At 36.8% G+C, this 13999-nt stretch overlaps 1 protein-coding gene across 1 annotated transcript in view; it reads right to left on the bottom strand.

The window, feature by feature from the left end:
* The window catches only part of CD226 (CD226 molecule), a 48322-nt gene that overhangs the window by 9088 nt on the left and 25235 nt on the right, over nucleotides 1-13999 (bottom strand). The window contains 1 exon segment of the mRNA XM_027882862.1: nucleotides 2248-2580. Within this exon segment, the coding sequence (XP_027738663.1) occupies nucleotides 2248-2580 (333 nt within the window).

Genomic DNA, 13999 nt, shown 5'->3' on the forward strand with positions numbered 1-13999 from the left:
TTTTTTACCATGCAGAATCACACCAGTAAACTTAAAGCTTTGGAAGAGCTTGGTAGCAAATCCAAGCTACAGCTTGGCTCAGCTGTAATGCTGGGCCAAAGAAAATGACATGACTGAACTGATAGAACACACATAATAAAATTAATGTAGCAGGTTTCTGGCACCACTTGGTTTATTCAATTATTGTCGGATCAAGAAGAGTAAGTCACTCCTGAGTCTGTGAGAGACTTCTCTAGCTGTGCCACCAGGTGTGGTGGAAGCTGACGCCTGGCAATCTCTTCTTTACCCTCACTGTTTCTCCATATCGTACTGGAAATACTAATCACGTGACATGAAACAGTTGCAGATGTTAAAGAGAAATAATTGGAAATCCTTGAAAATTAGCTTCCTTTGGAATTAATCAAAACTCAACAAAATACACTTCATATTACAGAGTGAGGCTTAAAAGGGATACAGTGGGTTTTTTCTGAATCATAGTGTACTTCAGATTCTTGAATGCTGCTTTTTTTTTTTTTTTCTAATAAACAGGTATAACTATGCTGCCATTGTTAGGACTAAAAACCATAAACTGAATTTGTTACAAGAGCAAAAGGAGCGTGGAAACTAAACTCTTTGTGTAGGTAGAAATGATCATTCTGAAAGTTAACGAATTTTTTGCAACTCATTATACGTTTTCATTTTGGTGTGAGAAGCATTGCACCTGAAGTAAACAGAAAATATTTCTATTGCTTTACAGTAAGGATGTGCTTGATTATACCAATAAAGTCAACATTTTGAAATTTCAATGTTTAAAATTGTCAGAGGTGAGAGGACATTTTGTGCTGTTTTCTCTATTCTCTCAATTCCTCTATTCTCACATTCTACTCACTTTTATGGATTTTAGTGGTCAAGTATTCAGAGTAAAACAGGTCATTATGTTTTTTTGCAAACACAACCTTCACTTCTCAATTAAACTAATCACAGATTAAATATATTCTGCAGTTTTACACCCCATGCCTCAGTACTGCCAAAGAGATGACTACTAACACTCATGTATTACCAGGAATAAAAGCAGAAAAATGAAAGCTGGACTGAATGCAGCAACAGAAGAAGGAATGGAGTGGTATGATTTGAAGAAGCAAGTCTTCAAAATGCGTTCTGCAGGGAAGAAGCAAAACTAAGCCTTCTTTTTTCCTTTTTTTTTTTTTTTTTTTTTTTAATTATAAGAGAAAGTAGAAGTAAAGGTAGATTTCATCCCACAGTTTGAGAAATTTTGGGTCTGTCTGTGGGGATATGTAGCTCCCATTATAAGCTAAGTGTGACAATAGTTACAGCAAAACCTAGAGAGCTGAGTGAGCTTCATAAGGAAACTCCCTACCTGAATAAGGTAGAGGTCAGTTTACAAAATTCCACATTTTCAACTGTGAGTGTGCTCTTTGCCTTCGTTGGAGGACAGGTCTCATCCTCAGGGCCCTGCAGTACACTGTGCTTATGGGGAATTTCCCTTGTGCCTTCTTTGGGTCCCACCTCTCCCTGCAAACTAAGGCAGTCTTTTCCATTCCAAAGCTTCTCATCCTTTTAAGTCATACGAGGAGCAGCTGAAGGAGCTGAGTGTCTTTAGCCTGGTGGAAAGGAGGGTCAGGGGAGAACTTTTCACTCTCTACAACTACCTGAAAAGGTTGTAGAAAGGTGAGAGTCAGCCTCTTCTCTCAGGCAACTAGCAATAGGTCAAGAGGTTCCCTCAAGCTTCAGCAGGGAAGATTCAAGTTAGACATCAGGAAGAATTTCTTCACTAAAAGGGTGGCCAGGCATCGAAACAGGTTTCCCAGGGAGGTAATGGAGTCACTGTCCTTAGAAGTGTTCAAGAAACAACCGGATGTGGCACTTAATGTTATGGTTTAGTTGACATGATGGTGTTTGGTCAAAGGTTGGACTTGATGATCTTGGAGGTCTTTTCCAACCTTAATGATTCTATGATTCTATTCTATTCTATTCTGTGATTCTACGATTCTTAACATCAAAACAGTTGCTCACAGTTCTACTCTCCTATAATGAGATGAGACAAGCTTAAAACCGTCTTATTTCTGTGGAAATGAGATTGTTAACTTTGCTATCTTTTACATCCTGCTAATTGGAATGCAGTACTTGAATAAATCCTCACTTGTTACTGAAGAGTTATTTTGTATGGGTAAAAGTGCTAATGTTTCAGAAGGTCCTGTTTTGAAAACATTTAACACTTCTTCCTTTACCACTTCCTTTAACACTTACCAACCACAGTAGAATTCATCACACAGGTTTTGTTTCTTCCAGCAGCTACACAGCAGTACAGTGCAAAGTCAGAGGCTGTAATGTTTTGAAAGACGATCCTAGGGTTTGCCTGGTGAGAACAATCCACCAGTGTACGCTCTTTGAAATCTGAACAAAAGCTTTGCTTTCCAGAAGAGTTGCACAGAATTATGATATCTACCCAATCTGCTTTAACCCCTTCCCACATTGCTTGCTGCATTGAATCTCTGGTTTTATAAAGGCAAGTAAAAGTAACATTTTCTCCTGCTTTGGTAAACGTGGTATTATTTTGTTTCTCAGACACTTCAAAAGCATCTGTTGAAAAACACAAAACCCAACAAAAACCTGCTTATAACTCATTCAAGGGAAATTTAATATCAACAATTCCTATATGGCAAATATTAATGAAATTGACTTACAGCAGAAAGATATTCAAATCATTTGAAATGCTGAAAAATATCATTTATACCCATCTATGACTATATTTTTGTGCACATTTAGACAAAACTGTTTATAGAACTGTGAGGCTGTGATAACATGGCAAGAAAGCTATTTCTATACATTGTGAGTACATGAATGTTCTATTAACAATTCCAGCAATATTCAGCAGCATAAATTATGCGGCCAGTCTAATTAAATTTGTGATAGTCTTGTTCTGCTTTCACACTAGTTATCATAAGAAAGTGGTTTGATGTGACCCTCAGGACACACAGTAGTAAATTATGTTAAAAGTCATTCCAGCCTCTGAACTGCAAATTCCCCCATTCACAAACCTTACCTCTTCAATAAAAAAATTCTTATCCTTTTATGTGCTCTACTAGGAAAAAAACCTCTGTGATAGTCTGTCTGTGGTATTGAAGACGACTTCAAGACAAATTCAAGACATCAGTCATGTAGAAACCATTATAGATGTATCTTAAATAATTTTGACTGAAATCCCCTTGCTCTGAATTATTATTTTTAGTAATATAATTCACTGATTACAAATTAAGAAAATAAATTTTTTAAAAGTCTTCATTTGAAAGATTTTCAATTTCTCTGATATTCAGAGCCACTTGATTTCTAACATCAACTTTGTAATGCCTGCCTTGTAAGTTAGGACTAGCACTGTCATCTTTCTGAAGAATTTAATTTTGGAAAAGATTAATGATCAGGCTGTTTTTCCTACACTGTAAAATCATTGATCTTTCAAGTTCTTCCGTGAGATCCTTATTTTTATTAGATGTTTTTAAGTAAAAGAAGTCACTACTGCATAATTTTAATGTGTTTGCCTCTGCCTGTGGCAACAACTGGAGAGTAAGTATATGACCTAGGAAGAAATTATTCCATTCATGTTGACAGGGTAGAGTCCATTGTGGGAGCCTGTAACTTCCATTCTGTCTCTGTGAAACAGTGAATGGAAAAGTCTAACCTTCAGTTTTTTTGTCAATGGAACACAGCACAATAAAATTACATTCCCTCTGCCTTTGGAGACCAGAAATATGATTAAAACATTGAAATGTTGAAAGACCATAGAAACTGTGTCTAATGAGTTTACCTAAAAGAAAATTATTAAGAACTTGAAGATCCATGTAGACTGCAATCAAAGAGACTGAAAGTTAATGACAGACAAGGACAGAAGAGAGATAAATTCACTAAATTAAACAGAAGGTACAATACAGTGAAGCTAATTAACTCCTTGGACAGCTTGCCAAAGACAGCTAAATTTTTATTACTGAAGTTGACTGCCAAGGCTGGATAATAATTGAAGTTATCATGCTAGTTCCAGCAAGAATTTTTATTCATGGAAGTCTAAGTGTTATTCAGATTAGACTAAATGACTGCTATGATGAGGCTCTACACTTGCAAAATATGTTCCTTGAAGTACAGTCCCTCAAAATTCACTGCCTTGGAACAGGTAATTTTTTTATACCTAGCAGATGCAGATCTGCAGATTCATTCAGATCTGCTAGGGAAGTAAATGAAAAAGCAATTGAAATCAATCCTCTCTCTGGTACATCATATTTTTTGAGGTCAGATCCTTTCCTCAGACGTCTGACTTCCAGCAACTGCCTGCTTTACAATAAAATGCATATTCCTCCCAGAGAAGTCTTGCCCTTCTTCATTGTGCAGTTTTTGTTGTCATCTTCCACTATGAGCAAGCCCTACTGCTACCCACGTTCTCCTGAGAAGCCTTGAAGTCTCCCCATCTTCTCCTGGGTCCATCCTTCTGGCCCTATTTGTTTCATACAATGCCACCCTGAACTCTAGGTATGTAAACATGCTTAATAGGGAAATTATGTGTATGATCCCACCTTCCAGGGGATTTCCATCTGACCCAAATGACAGCCAGCCAAGACCTTATAACAACCAGACTTCTTCTTTGCTGCAGTGCTGTATATTTTCTAGAAAAATGTACATTACACATATGGTCAAGTGGAAACAAAGAGATAAAATATTTTCTACCAGAATTATTAAAATCCCCCTGTCTTAAAATTTATTAGTTAACTCTGGTGTTATACTTGCCAAACAACATATCCCAGTTTCTCAATAATATATAATATTACGACATTGTGGTGTACTATAATAGGTACCTTGCAAAGCTAAGGTTGCCTTGCAAATTCAGTGTAGACTTTCCAGATGTGAATCTTGATATAATTGTATAATTTACTGGTATTCAAATAATAAATGTTATGTTAATAGTGAGAACTATGCACAAACAGACAAATTAAAATAGAAACAGTTTGGAGATCCTTGGCTGTTCCACATTCTATCATAACTGTTTTCAAACACAGATTTTATGACTTCTTTTTTTTCGTATTTGTATTATATTTGAAACTATGCAGCAACATTAAGGTATTTTCACTCTTGATGAACAATGTAAATGCCTCCCCTTCTTGCAATATGGTACCTTGAACAATTGATATGATTATATAAGGTACAAACAATCGAGAATCAGGGCTACATAGTTCTAATTAAATCATCTAAGGATGCTAAAATATTCCAGGCTTTTGTTTTAAACAATTGTCCCATTTTATTTTGACACCAGCATCAGCAGATTTCTTTCATCCTCCTTCGCCTCTGTTCAGCCATTTACTTTATTTAGCACCTTTCTAAACACAGTTGCTTTGCTTTCAGCCATGTGTGTGTGGGATGAAAACCTCCCGCTCTGAGAAGCATTTCTATGGGGAAAAAAGCACACCCACACACCTTCACCCCTACACATGCACAACCCAAGGTGACACCCCATGTGTGAACATTTCAGAAATGCTAAATAAAAATTTATCATTACATCTGATAAAAGTAGGCTTTACCTGCCTGCCACTCACTCCAGACACTGCCACTGCTGCCCATGGTCACATCATCCTGCTTCCTGGACAGAAAGTAGGAGCAGACGAGAATACTCACGGTCTATAGGCCTCTGCTTAGTGAGGAAGTGCTCTATGCTTGTTATCTTCCATGCACCTGTTTCAGTAGGATGTTATCTCATATTTTGTAGTTGTACCTATTTTATTCACTATTATTCAAAGGCAAAAAATGCAAGCTTTCATATTTGTAAGGTACATGATCTTCTAATATTTTTCTTGGAAAGCAAATCTCAGACACATAGAGGTATAAAAGAGTTTAGACCAAGTCTACAGGATTTAAAGGATCAAAAAATGAAACTAAAATTCTGCAGAGGAGAAATAGTTGAAGTTGAGAAAATCTTTTGAAGAAATAATAAAATAATGGTGTAATTTCCTCCCCACTCCCTGCATTTGTTACAAGGAACTAAAAGTCAAGATATATCTTAAGTAAAATTTGATCCCAATTCTTTTGGGTAGAGATTTTCAGCCTTTCTCCTTTTTTTTCTTCTTATCTCATCTACTTAATTTTTTATTTTATTTGCTTTGGGTTTTGGGGTTTTTTTGTTCTTTTGCTGTCCCATAAGAGTAGTTGATTTTGTTTCTTCAGAAGGAAGATGCTTAGATACCTTTACTTGTATTCAGGTAGGTTGTTTATTTTTAAATGCAGTATCTATGGTGTTTTAATTCCTGTTCCCTGTAAGTTTCACCAGTCCCACATGTATAATTTGCCACAAAGTTCTAGAGTTGCACTCTGGATTTGGAGTGCACATCAATCTCATGCACTCATTCCAGTTTAAAAAAATATACAAAGAAAACAATATTGAAACTTCAACATCAGCTCTGCAACTCCAGAAAGGCAAAATTCAACACTAAAATAAAATGTATTGAAATGCCCTTCTGTATTACCACGTTTCTGCATCTCTGAAGAGGCTTAAAGCTTAGGTTGAGTACTACCAGAGCTGGTTTTATACCAAGATAGTTGCATCAGCTGATGCAGGCAAGTGAAAACAGAGCCGAGCAACAAATGAAAGGGAATCATATCCTATCCTAAGCCAGACCAGCACACAGACATTTTCAATGTGCTCCCATTTATCAAACGGTCAGGACAAGCTCATAGTTCTCAGACTGATGGTAACAGAGCTGCTTTCAAAGCAGGTACCCTTAGGAAGTAATGCTCTCCATTAGAAATAACTGGCGATCTTTTCAAAACTGCAAAGCTAACTTAGCACTACAGCAGAGACAGGTTCCCAGGTCCCACTTGGTTTGCTGAAGCTCCGCATACACACACAGCTTTCTTCATCTGCTTGCAATAAGCAGTGATGAAAAAACAGTTGCAGATGAAAAGGAGGCTTAAAATTTTATGAAGGCAAACTTTCTCTGGGACTATTGTTTTCACCAAGAAAATCAGCTTTCAGGAAAGAAAATATTTTGAATGATCCCTTCACCTTCCCTGAATAGACTAAATAAGGCATTATATTTGGCTCCTAAACTGTCTTCCAACTGTATTAGCAAATACTACATGATTTTGTGGAGTTTCTATATAAACACAGTTTTGCCCTTTTTCGGATGACACAGAGAAACATTAAAGCCTAACTATTAAATAAGGTGGAACAGTAAAGATCTCCATTCTAATGAGCTATTGACACCAGTTCTACCATCAGACTAGAAACAAGTAGCAGTGTTGTGTTTGAAAAGAATGCATTCTCCTAATAACAACTATTTGGATCATAAAAATTAAAAAGAAAATATTTATACTCCTATACCCTCAAAACACCCCTTTAAATATATATTAAATTATATTGTTAAAAACTTGGTGAATCTTTCCGTACGCATTATTAATTCTGCATAATATTTTAACCGCTTAGCATACTATTTTAATTCACCTACCAATTCCAGTTTGTTTGCATATATTCCATGACTCTTTATTGCTATTTTACTGGTTTAAGCTGAACTTTATTTGTCTGGAGTGCAAGGAAAGGGAGAAGTCAAAGAGAGGAAGAGAGAAAGAGTGCAGTGCTAATAAAAGCGAGAAAATCATCCCCTCTTCAGGTATAAACATTCATGAACTTCCATCAAGGAGAATTTTGTTGCTGGGAAAAAAGTCATCTGATAAAAGCATATAATAAACAATGGCAGGATTCAGCTGCAGGAGAGTCTTGAAGATATGAGAGGTCAGAACTTCAGATTTTCATCCTCCGCAGGAATTTCATCAGTTCAGGATGAAGAGATTTTATGAACAATAGGAGTTCAGTGAGCAGGCAGGAGTGACACAGGATACTACGCTCAGCCTTCACTTATTGTTAATGACCCATGCTGTCACAGTGGATAAAGGAAGAGAAATGGTGTACTGAGAAAGTGCATGTCACAGCATGCATTTGTGACTGCTCACACCTTCCACAAGGCTCTTGAGGGTCAGACTTCAGGCAGAGTAGAGGATATCATAGTTTAAACCACAGAGGAAAAAAAAAAGGTAGGGAAGAGGGGAAGGAAAAAGGTGTGAAAAATAAAGCTGGATTCTAAGGACAAGTGCTTGAACCAGTGTTTCTCTAGAGGGAAAGTGAATGGTGCCAAGGCAATGGACAAGGAACACATCCAACTTGCTCAGCCCCAGAAGAGATGTAAGACCTAGGAGTGTAGCATGAGGATACACTGTGGGAAATTTATGCCCTGTGTCTCAGATACGAGCTGTTACTTTGAAATAGATTGTTTTGTGGGCTGAATATATGTTGGAGAAGAAGAAAACATGTAATTTATTTCATAATAAGTTTGTTATGTATATTGGTACTAGGTAAGAAAATGGAAGAAATCAACATATAATAAGTATTTTTTACCAAATGTTTCTTTCCCATTTCTTTTGTCTTTATTAAGTTATAAATTATATTCTTGTCTAACAGACCAGCTGAATGAAAGTTTCAACATTAAAAATATAAGTAGGAGAAAGTGGTTTTGCAGATAGGAAAATTTCAGAACTTAAAATAGTAATTACCTGTTAGTGATTTCTTTTGGAGTATTTCAACGTTTAGCTATCTGAATCTGTAATTCTTCTTATGCTCTGCTTGTCATCTTCCTCTGTTCATTCCATAAGTTTACTTGTATTTCAAAAAAAAAAAAAAAAAAACAAAAAAGACATTACTTATCTGTCCTAGACAAATTAATGTTATTTCCTTAATTCTGAATATTTTAAAAATATTTTAAAGCTGCCAATGTGCACTTTCCATTTTCCCCTGCAATTACATCCAGGGATGATTTCCAAGCTGCATTATCTCAAAATTTCATCCATCATATTTACACTTTGAGAAACAAAAAATAAAGTCACAAAACTCTTGGATACGAACTTAACTACTGGCCATACTTGAGTTAAACTGAACTTCCTAGTGATGGCTGCAATGAACAGAGTTATGGAATAGCACCTGAGAAGAAGAAGTATTTTTGGCTTATATAGGTAGTGGAATACTTGCCCCCTAAATTCAATGACAGGTCAATTTTGGCTTTCCTAACTGCACCTATTTCTCCTTGGAAAGTGTTTCCAGGTCAACTGTTCCTGCTTCCATCACATCTATATTTCTTTTTATGTTTGAGTCTAGTTAGAAGTTTCGTATTCATCCAAGAAGGTCTTTTGCCATTTTTGCTTGATTTCCTGCTTGTCTAAATGGACCATTAAAGAGAGTTTTCCTTGCAAATCTTTTCTCCATCACTCATAGGATTATTCCAAGATTTCTGAACAGGCCAAAGTCTGCTCTTCCGAAACCCAGAGTTGTGATCTCGCTTTTCAGTTTTTATGTTTTTCTCTTGGGATCATGAACTCTACTAAGCAGCCAAGGTTGCCCCTGATCTTCCCAATCCCTACAAGTTATTCCTTCTCTGTATGTCTGAGGCTGAGCAGAGTGTCTCTTCTCTTCATCACATGAGTGAGGAGTTATCACCACTGCATTGCATTGATAACTGTCGAACTGATGGTGCCCTGCTGTGCTGCTCCTTTACAGAGACCAAGTGGTTGAACTCTCCCATGGGAATCACAGAATGTGAAGCTTCTTCCAAGTTTTTTAATGAAGTCTCCACTATAACAGGCCTGATCACTCTGATCAGGAAGTCAGAGATCCACCACAACATCACCTACGTTAAAATGAATGTTCATCCTGATCCATGAGGTCACAGCTGTCTCATATGCACTGTTAGGCAGAACCTCTCACATTCCCACTGCTCTCTCACACAAAGAGCAACTTCCATTCACTACCATCCCAGTCTGTCTTTCCTGAGGAGCCTGCATCCAGCCATTGTAGCTCTCCAGTCAAGTGGGCCATCTCATGTCTCTGTGATCCCAACTGTTCTAATTCCTCATTTGTTGCCTGTGCTTCACTGGTATACACACACTTCATATGGTCTTCCAGTCATGCTAATTTCACAGAAAATATATGAGAGATTTCTAACAATTTGTCCCCTCAGCATTTCCCTATTTGTGCGGACATACTGGAATAGTCACCCTTGTGCCGTTTTCTTATTTTCAAGGTGTTTCCTGTCCATATAATTGCACGCCATATAATTGTCAGCCCAGTCAGTCCACTTCCTCTGTTATATATGGGTAGTCACTCAATTTCCTGTTGCAGGTCTCCTCACTAGCCTATTGATAAGGATGCTTTTCCCCTAGGTGCTCAGATGGATCCTGACTCTTCCTAGCAGTTCCTGAGCATCAAAAAGAGTCCATGGTGATAAAATGTAACAAGTTGTTGTTGCCAACAGCTGTACAACTGAGTCTTGATGCACAGAATCATCCTTCTCTTCCCAGGACTTTCCTTCTTCAGCAGAATCAAGAAGGTACCACCTAAGTTGTCCATGTCTTTGATCACCAACTACAGCACCACGTAGTCATGCCTGATGTGCTCCAGGCCTCTCCTGGACTCATCTTCAGTGTATGGGGGGAGAAGCATCAGGACAAGCCTCAGCAGTCTCACTGCAGCATCTGAGTCCACTTTGGTAAGCAACAAATCTCCCCAGACAGTAGGTTGGGTCAGCAGAAAAAAATACAAGTGAGATCCATCCCCAAATTATCACAAAAGAGTTAAAAGTAAGATAACAGTTATAGCATCCAGCTGACATGCAATGCACGTTCATCAAAGGAACGCTCGTAAGGAACGTATAAAACATCCCTTCTAATTTTATCTTACTTTGGTAAAAGCACAGCAGTCCTCATGGGTACTGAATGTTACAATTTTTTTCTTAACATAGCATATTCTGATGCAAACAAAGTAGCCAAGGGTACATAATAGCATCATTATTCTTAGTAACTAACTTAACATTCAAAATGGTAGGAATTAAATAGAAGAAAAGAGGAAAAAAAAAAGTCAAAAAAATCCCCAGAGCTGAATAAAAGGATCTGGATGCTCTGACTGCTCGCCAAATAGAATTGAAAATGTTATCACATTGTCTGTTTACAAAAGACAAATTTTCTCAGGTATGTCAACAGAGAGTCATATACAAGACAAAGGAGGCATTATTCTGCTCCATTTAACGATGGTAAGACCTTAGATGGAACATGGCTTTTCATTCTATGTACCTTATTAAAATAAGGTTATACACAAACAAGAGAACATTCAGATGAGGACAAAATTGATGAAATTTAGAATCATGAACTGAAAAGAAAAGTTAAAAGAACTGTGCTTGTTTAGTGCAGAAATATCATAGAGTCATAAATGGCTTGGGTTGAAAGGGACCTCAGAAATCATCTGGTTTCAACCCCCATGCCCTAGGCTGGGACATCTTCCACTGAACCAGGTTGCTCAGAGCTCCATCCAACCTGGCCTTGAACACTTCCAGGGATGGGGCATTCACAGTTTCTCTGGGCAAAAAACTGAAGTCTGAAGGCTGGCAGCATAACTCTCTCTCTCTGTTTGTTTGTTTGTTTTAATACTTTTTTAAGAGGACTACAATGAATAAAGTCAGTATTCAACAAGAGATATTTAGGTTAGATATAATGGGAAAAACATCTCCTTGTAAGGCTGGTCATGTGTTAGCATGACTACACAAGAGTTTTATGCATGCATTTCCAACATGGGAATCTGCCAGATGTGTTAAAGATATGTTTATCCTGCTTCAGAAGGCAGATATGGATGAGATTAATTTGGAACGTCTCTTCTAGCCTGAGTTTTCCACAATTCTATACTTTCTTTTGATCTAGACTTTCCTTCAGAAAGGAAGAGGAGATATTTGTTCTACTCCCAAGTGCTGTTTGGTTTCTCTCCCCTTAACCTTTTATATTGAAGGGGCATCCAATCCTTAGTTCATCATAAAAGATAAAAAGTAAGAAAAGCATCATTTAACAGGTCAATAATCACAGCATAAGTGTGAAAAAGGCAGCTTCACTTGCCTCCATCCTCTTGCTTTCTAATTAGGTGCTGACAATGTGGTTGACACAGTGAAAGATACAGAGATAGTTCTTGCTCTGGGGAGCTCAGCATCTAAGAGTCAAACAAAGAAGATCCCTCAGGATTAGTTCTTGCTTCCATGTGCTTTAAAAGCCTGATAATTTTTCACTGTAGACCTATGAATCACATTCTAAATTGAGACAGAGATAAATAGAAAGCAAGTTATTTCAGGTGATTGGGGACTTGAAAAAAAGCTGTGCAACGTGCTGCTTTTGGCAGGCAGAAGAGCATTAATATAGAAGTAAGTGCTGAGTGGCATGGATATCATCACACTAGCCAAGAATAGAAAAGCTCTGTCTCTGCTATTACAGAAGAGGTTGATCATTCTATTTAAAAAATGGGAGTACTTCATGGTACATCTGGCATTTAAATACTCTATTAATGAACTTCCATTCTTATTCAGAGTTGCTAGCAAAACAAATACCCTGAGCAAATGGCCCATTGTCACTGCTTGACAAAAATACAAATTCACTCACAAATAAATAAAAAATAAAAAAAAAAATTGAAAAAAACCCCACTAAACCAGCAAAAAAACCCTGACCAATTACGCAACTCTGAAACTCTGAATAATTCACATTATGAATACAAAAGTCACCACTAAGGTCAAAAGAATATTTTTCCCATTCTATTTGGATCATGGCATGGAAAATTCTAAATCAAATTAGTACTATTTTAACACTTAACTGAAATAAAATTCCTAAGAAAATAAACACTTCAAAATATATAGAAAGCCTTGATAGAATTAACAGTTCAGAAAGACAAATAAACAACACAGGATGAAAATATTCATATATAAATAAATAAACATACAGCACTGTTCAGCCATAAAAACCAGTTTTCAATTAAACAGTTTGTGTGTCACATAATTCTTCACTGCTGAAGAATTTTGACTTCCTATCTAGATGTGCAGTAAAGGCATAGTGTGTAGTTAGAAGAATATTGGTTTGTGATCTCTCTAATGATATTTATTATAATCTATATTTTAAGGTAAATTTACATTGTAAATTTGCCCATTGTGTATTATAAGATCGCTGATCCAACTTTGGCTGATTGAGTTCTGCATCGCAAAGCTCTTCACAAGCTGATTTACTTTACTTCTAAGACAGTTTTTGCTTACATTCAATAATTTCTGCTTCTGTTAAATTTAAAATAATCGGTATCCTAAATATACATTGCAATTTAAATTTTAAAACTCATAATTCAGGGACTTCTACATTTTGAAGCAATGCAACCTAGAGAGCTAACTATTACAAGGCCAAGAGGTTTGTGAGGCTGAGTGAAGCACAAGAAGCCAGATGAGCTTATCAGCACTTCTCGATGCAGAATGAGTCAGAGGATAGTTTGTGATTGTGTAGGAGGCATTAATACAGTGGTCTGGAAATGGGAAATTATTGCACTGAACTGCAGCTGACAAGAAAATTCTTCACTTCATACTTTCATAAGGGCAAGACAGAAGAGGGTAAGATTATCATTATGGGCAATGACAATAGAAAGCTATAACCTAGTAGAAATAGTACATCATGTATCATCACAGATCTGAGAGTGAAATAGGTAGAAAATTTTACATAGTGACTATACAGGGAGCCTAAATTATACCCATTAATTTCTACAAAACACTGGACTTGGAAGTTATTTTTGCATGTAGATTATCACTAATTGATTTTGCCATGTTGGGAACAAGACAGAAATACACTTTAGATTTAAGAAGTCTTAAGTTCGAGATAAACAGATATTAATGGGAAACATATTTTGAACCAAATATTTGTCTGCTATCTTGTCTTAACCTTTCCAGTTGATATATCCTCATTTTAATGCTCCATAGAGTCAAGAATGGCTGCAAAACAGCAGCCTAAGAACTTTAAGGCAGATAAGCACAACAGGATGACATGACAAAACTTTAATTTCCAGGTCAGAATAATTCCTTAAACTCTTTTTCTGTAAATTGATACTTTATTCATGTTTTAAAAAGAATCCCATCAAAGATGAGTA

This window comes from Empidonax traillii, unplaced genomic scaffold (assembly GCF_003031625.1).
Source record: "Empidonax traillii isolate 1590-97213 ecotype Southwest subspecies unplaced genomic scaffold, ASM303162v1 scaffold113:size1526484, whole genome shotgun sequence".
NCBI lineage: Eukaryota > Metazoa > Chordata > Aves > Passeriformes > Tyrannidae > Empidonax > Empidonax traillii.